This window comes from Sycon ciliatum, chromosome 3 (assembly GCF_964019385.1).
Source record: "Sycon ciliatum chromosome 3, ocSycCili1.1, whole genome shotgun sequence".
Classification (NCBI taxonomy): Eukaryota; Metazoa; Porifera; class Calcarea; order Leucosolenida; family Sycettidae; genus Sycon; species Sycon ciliatum.
Window position 1 is genome coordinate 46234353 of NC_088645.1, and position 6322 is coordinate 46240674.

The following is a 6322-nucleotide window of genomic DNA, read 5'->3' on the forward strand; positions in this document are numbered from 1 at the left end:
ATCATTGGGCCTTGATAATCATTGGGCCTTGATAATCATTGGGCCTTGATAATCATTGGGCCTTGATAATCATTGGGCCTTGATAATCATTGGGCCTTGATAATCATTGGGCCTTGATAATCATTGGGCCTTGATAATCATTGGGCCTTGATAATCATTGGGCCTTGATAATCATTGGGCCTTGATAATCATTGGGCCTTGATAATCATTGGGCCTTGATAATCATTGGGCCTTGATAATCATTGGGCCTTGATAATCATTGGGCCTTGATAATCATTGGGCCTTGATAATCATTGGGCCTTGATAATCATTTCGCCTTGATAATCATTGGGCCTTGATAATCATTGGGCCTTGATAATCATTGGGCCTTGTTAATCATTGGGCCTTGATAATCATTGGGCCTTGATAATCATTGGGCCTTGATAATCATTGGGCCTTGATAATCATTGGGCCTTGATAATCATTGGGCCTTGTTCCCGTCGTATATTGTGCGGATTAAAATATACCAATCAACCTATCTGCATTCGCCACCTTTTCATTGGGCAGATCTGCCCGTTTGGTTTGCGAATTACAATAAACACAACAACAACAACAACAGCAACAACAACAACAACAACAACAAGAATAGAGATTTGAAACAACAACAACAACAACAACAACAACAACAACAACAACAACAACAACAACAACAACAACAACAACAACAACAACAACCAACCAACCAACTCTGGGCACCCTTTCTATGGAGTTAGCCGGTAGCGACAACTCTCAGTAGCAAGAGACTCACAACAGGATCTACGATCATGTAGTCGTACATTGTACTCGAAGCACACGATGCACAGCAAACTGATTGGATTGGAAGAGCGTTGCGGGAGCTGGTTACTAGTATAGTCAAGATCAAAATAATATATTATTAAAATACGTCTTCAAAATGGAGTATACCAAGATGAGAGGAGGGCTTCATTCCGAGCAGCTCCATTAACGATATGTCAGGATTCAAGCAGATAATGTTGGATAGAATAGTTCAGAATGGTGCGAAAGTGCCTGGGGATGAATAAAGTAGCAACTGACTGAATCTCTGGAGAGTCCTTCGGCAGTAGCTAATAAAGAGAATTGCTAAACACAGCAATGAAGTGCACGCAAACTGCATAGTATGTACATTATAATAGCAATGAAAAGTATGAATGCCGCAGACATCACCACGCAACATGACAATTTGTTCAAGGTTTGGTTTTGTGTGTTTCCAAAATCGATTTTCACGTTCCGATCATCAGTGGAAATACGGAACTAAAGAGATCAAGGGAAAAACAAAGGTTAAAAATCCAAAGAAGTGTGACACATGACGGGTAACTTGTGGTAAGTTTTACAAAAAGTGAGAACTAAAATAAAGAGTAAGTGTGACAAACGGGCATGAACAGTGCAGAAACAACTCATGAACACGGGGTGCAAACTCACGAAAATAACCTAAGTGCTAAAACATGTTCTTTTTGCTTACACAAATCGGGCTTATGCGTACGACTACAAACAGCTTCAAGGACCTTCAACTGCTGGACATAACGGGCACGACACAGTACAGAGAAGTGGGAATCATCATACACACTCAAACAATCGGGACGAGATAACAAATGCAAATACACAGCTGACTTCTTCCGAATTTCACCCTCATCAGCTCCATCACCTTCCCTGCCACCTGACTCCTCCTCGTCCGTTTTATCACCATCACCACCAGCCGTCTCACCGTCATCCGCCTCGTCTTCATCCGCCGCCTCGTCATCACCCGCCTCGTCGTCATCTGTATCCTCGCCGTCATCCGCCTCGTCGTCATCTGTATTCTCGTCATCCGCCGCATCATCACCCAACTCATATTCACCACCAGTCAGTCGTCTGATACCATCCATGTTCTCCTTCCTACGTCTGTCCCGTGTCACTGTCTTTACCTCATCTACGTCCCGAGATTGTGTTCCGTTTTGCCCCCGGCTTCCGGTCTCCTTCGATGCTCCGCGTGGGCCTTGGCCATTCCTAGCATATATTTCGGTTGAATAATTGGCGGTCGACCTCCGTGGTCTCTGGACCCACGGATCAAGCGCCGGAGGGTGCTGCGGTGTCCGCACAGCCGGATACTGTGTCAAAGAAATGGGCTCAATGTCTGTGATTGGCGGTACTGTTGTTGTTGCCGACTCCTCCCAAACCCCAGCCACCAACGGCACTGGTGGTGGCTCCGGTGGCGGCAAGGGCAACGGTGGAGAAGGCACATTCGGTTGGCTTAGTGATCCACCACTCTTCCTCTGCACCGTGTGTTCGACTTGCTCTGGTTGTGTCGGTGGTAGAGGGAGCGGGCTCTTGCGTGGTCTTCCCCGCTTCGGGCGCTTCGCTTTTGCTGCGTCCGGCAGCATGTGAAGTGGTACATGCTGCTTGATACGTGCGCTCAGGTGTTGAAGGGTCCTACCAACGTACCGGCTATCACAATTCCGGCACTCAAATTGGTAGACCAAGTGGCTCAATAGGTGGGATGGTAGGACATCCTTCCTCACCGTGAACGCATGTATCGTAGTGAACACAGGGATGAAGTGCGCCGCAAACACCTGAGCGCACGTATCAAGCAGCATGTACCACTTCACATGCTGCCGGACGCAGCAAAAGCGAAGCGCCCGAAGCGGGGAAGACCACGCAAGAGCCCGCTCCCTCTACCACCGACACAACCAGAGCAAGTCGAACACACGGTGCAGAGGAAGAGTGGTGGATCACTAAGCCAACCGAATGTGCCTTCTCCACCGTTGCCCTTGCCGCCACCGGAGCCACCACCAGTGCCGTTGGTGGCTGGGGTTTGGGAGGAGTCGGCAACAACAACAGTACCGCCAATCACAGACATTGAGCCCATTTCTTTGACACAGTATCCGGCTGTGCGGACACCGCAGCACCCTCCGGCGCTTGATCCGTGGGTCCAGAGACCACGGAGGTCGACCGCCAATTATTCAACCGAAATATATGCTAGGAATGGCCAAGGCCCACGCGGAGCATCGAAGGAGACCGGAAGCCGGGGGCAAAACGGAACACAATCTCGGGACGTAGATGAGGTAAAGACAGTGACACGGGACAGACGTAGGAAGGAGAACATGGATGGTATCAGACGACTGACTGGTGGTGAATATGAGTTGGGTGATGATGCGGCGGATGACGAGAATACAGATGACGACGAGGCGGATGACGGCGAGGATACAGATGACGACGAGGCGGGTGATGACGAGGCGGCGGATGAAGACGAGGCGGATGACGGTGAGACGGCTGGTGGTGATGGTGATAAAACGGACGAGGAGGAGTCAGGTGGCAGGGAAGGTGATGGAGCTGATGAGGGTGAAATTCGGAAGAAGTCAGCTGTGTATTTGCATTTGTTATCTCGTCCCGATTGTTTGAGTGTGTATGATGATTCCCACTTCTCTGTACTGTGTCGTGCCCGTTATGTCCAGCAGTTGAAGGTCCTTGAAGCTGTTTGTATTCGTACGCATAAGCCCGATTTGTGTAAGCAAAAAGAACATGTTTTAGCACTTAGGTTATTTTCGTGAGTTTGCACCCCGTGTTCATGAGTTGTTTCTGCACTGTTCATGCCCGTTTGTCACACTTACTCTTTATTTTAGTTCTCACTTTTTGTAAAACTTACCACAAGTTACCCGTCATGTGTCACACTTCTTTGGATTTTTAACCTTTGTTTTTCCCTTGATCTCTTTAGTTCCGTATTTCCACTGATGATCGGAACGTGAAAATCGATTTTGGAAACACACAAAACCAAACCTTGAACAAATTGTCATGTTGCGTGGTGATGTCTGCGGCATTCATACTTTTCATTGCTATTATTAAACTTTTATCTCCACGTAGATTATTTGTATGTACATTATAGATAAAATTAATGTTGAGATTAGGCAGCCAAAGAGCCGGCATGTGTCTAAAGTGAATGAGAGGCGTTTCTTCAACAGCTTGTAAGTCCTGTCACTGCCTAGTCAGTTGGGAGGCATCGTCTCTGACAGAGGATGGGCTGAGACTTCACGCGCCCTAGGTCAAGGATGGTTTGGGCAGCTGTCACACTGATGAAGACTCCTCATGGACGATGGCTGGATCAAACAGAAACTCGGTAACAAACTGTGCATCGCTTCCCAGTGGTGCCAGACGCAGTGGATTTGAGTTTCCCGGTGCTACACACAGCACGACACGATCACTGAAGTCCGGATACAGTCTGTACGTTGGGTACAGAGTCATCGTGTCAACAACACGTCTACGCCAAATAATCTCCTGCGTGCTAGTAGGGAGCTGGCCGTCTTCTAGGCCAACCAAGCCTACTTCAGTTCGCAAGCCGTCCTTGCCGTTGATGTACTGAATGCCGAGGAACTTTGAATTGTCTGAGATGATCCCAGGGACGGACGATTGCGGGTCGAAATGCTCCAGAATGATTCTCTCTTCTGGCTCTGCGTTGTTGGAGCCTTGGCGTTCGCTGAGCGTTGTTGGTCTGCTTGTGACGGAACCGATCGAGTGTACAACGAACCAGCGATCAGTCGGGCTTTGGTCAACTGTAAGAAGCACATGACAGTGGACACGGAAGAGTTCAGCGGTGAAAAACATTTGCCAGTAGCTGAAAGCTAACACGCCAAATGTACAAATACATCAGACTTTGTTGTATCTCTGGTGCTTCTGTATTATACATAACCAGTAGTACTCATGATTCAAGGCACACTATGTTCTATCAGGCACAAGACCATCCCTGGCATGCGACTACGGGGGAGGGGGGGGGGGGGGGGGCAATTCACATGAACATACTTCGAAGTGATACTGGATTTAAAACCTTTTAAGAATTGTTACATACAACGTATACACGCAGGCCGATACAGACTGACAAAGTAGGCGGAACTTACCAATGCGGGACGCACATATGGGCATGATGAGTTCCACGTCTTCGTCATCATCACTGCTAGCATTGCTACTGCTGGACGTACTGATGTTGTCGTCCGTGTACGCATTCCCAGCACAGCCTGTGCCAATCTCCACAAACTGAAATGTGCCATCGGCTAAGACGGCGTGTAGTTCAAATGCATCCATTTTCCAGAAGGATGACGCTTGGAACTTTGTGTAATTGGCGGATATACGAGGAATTTCTCACTGGTACGATGAAATGAAACAAGTCAACAAACAAAGGATAACAACCAAGCACTTCAATCTTATCGTTTATGCCTCAATATTGCCAAGCTCTCTTGTGCTAAAATTTTCTTTTGTACTAACTCAGTCGCCATCCTAGATCTTCCTTTATAGTCACCTACTGTGACTATTCGCAATACAGCCAGCGGCCAATTACTTGAAACATTGGGCTAGACTGTATTGAGGAGTTGTGGAAGCGAGCAGGGAAATACCGGGGAAGGACATGTCAATTATGTTAGTAACATTACGCAATTGCCGTAACGTCCCTCAGTCGGGATGCAAGTGACATTGTCAGGCAGCAGCAGTGCACAGAGAACAAACAATGAAACAGTACAGATAACCCGGCACGGTGGCTTGCTAATGCCAATGGTAGTTGATTGACATGGGATATCTGAGTCTGGTTGTAACAGCATGCCTATCGCCGCAGTATCGGAAGACCCCAGCAGTGCACAGGGATTTACCCTCCAAAGACAACTGCCGCCTGTGGTCTGCACATGAATCCTTGCGTGCCTTTCACACGTCAAGGACCATGTCATGTGCAGTGTCTACCCTTAGTTTATCCGTCATCTTTTCTTATTCTCAGCCTGGCCCGCTAGCTGGCCTGGCTGGCCTGGCCTGGCTATGGGCAATAATGCTTCAGCAGTGTCATTGGAAATGGCAGATGGTCCGTGGCGTGGACAAGCCATGACTTCACTACTCTGGCGTTAGGTAAACATATTGTTGTTGTTGATGCATTGAATTTGAAACATCAACTACTGTACTGTAAATACTAAATACACTCTTTAGTACTTGAAACAGTACATGTAGTCAGGTGGTCCGGACTGCACCGCACGGTTGTAGTTGATAGCTGTAATTGTGAATCTACGCGCAAAGTCGGATCGTACGTGTTTTCAACTCGTAGGCTGTAGTTTATGTAGAGACGATACGTGTGCACAACTCGTATGTTTGACGTTAGGTAGAGACCACGCTTGTTCACAACTCGAAGGGTATCGTGTCTACGGGAGTACGGGTATTATACACGTGCGTGTCTACGGGAGTACGGGTATTATACTCGTACGTTCAGTACATGTACAGCGACGTGAATAACAGTACAATCATACATGTACATTGTAACTCGTGTGTTTAGTACTTGTGTGTAGTATGT

At 47.6% G+C, this 6322-nt stretch overlaps 1 protein-coding gene across 1 annotated transcript; it reads right to left on the reverse strand.

Annotated features, from left to right (window-relative positions):
• Positions 1-3828: 3828 nt before the first annotated feature.
• On the reverse strand, positions 3829-5225 carry LOC135812335 (uncharacterized). Its single transcript, XM_065325715.1, has 2 exons — positions 4899-5225; positions 3829-4556 (listed from the first exon to the last, which is right to left on the reverse strand). Exons 1-2 carry the CDS (start codon positions 5080-5082, stop codon positions 4072-4074), a joined length of 669 nt encoding a protein of 222 aa, XP_065181787.1. The 5' UTR covers positions 5083-5225; the 3' UTR covers positions 3829-4071.
• Between the last annotated feature and the right edge of the window lie 1097 nt (positions 5226-6322).

Bases quoted from the DNA above. Each gene is read 5' to 3' on its own strand.
- LOC135812335 (XM_065325715.1), bottom strand. From the start codon at position 5,082: ATGGATGCATTTGAACTACACGCCGTCTTAGCCGATGGCACATTTCAG. The intron at 4,557-4,898 runs GTAAGTTCCGCC...TGCTTCTTACAG, and splicing joins CATATGTGCGTCCCGCATTG to TTGACCAAAGCCCGACTGAT.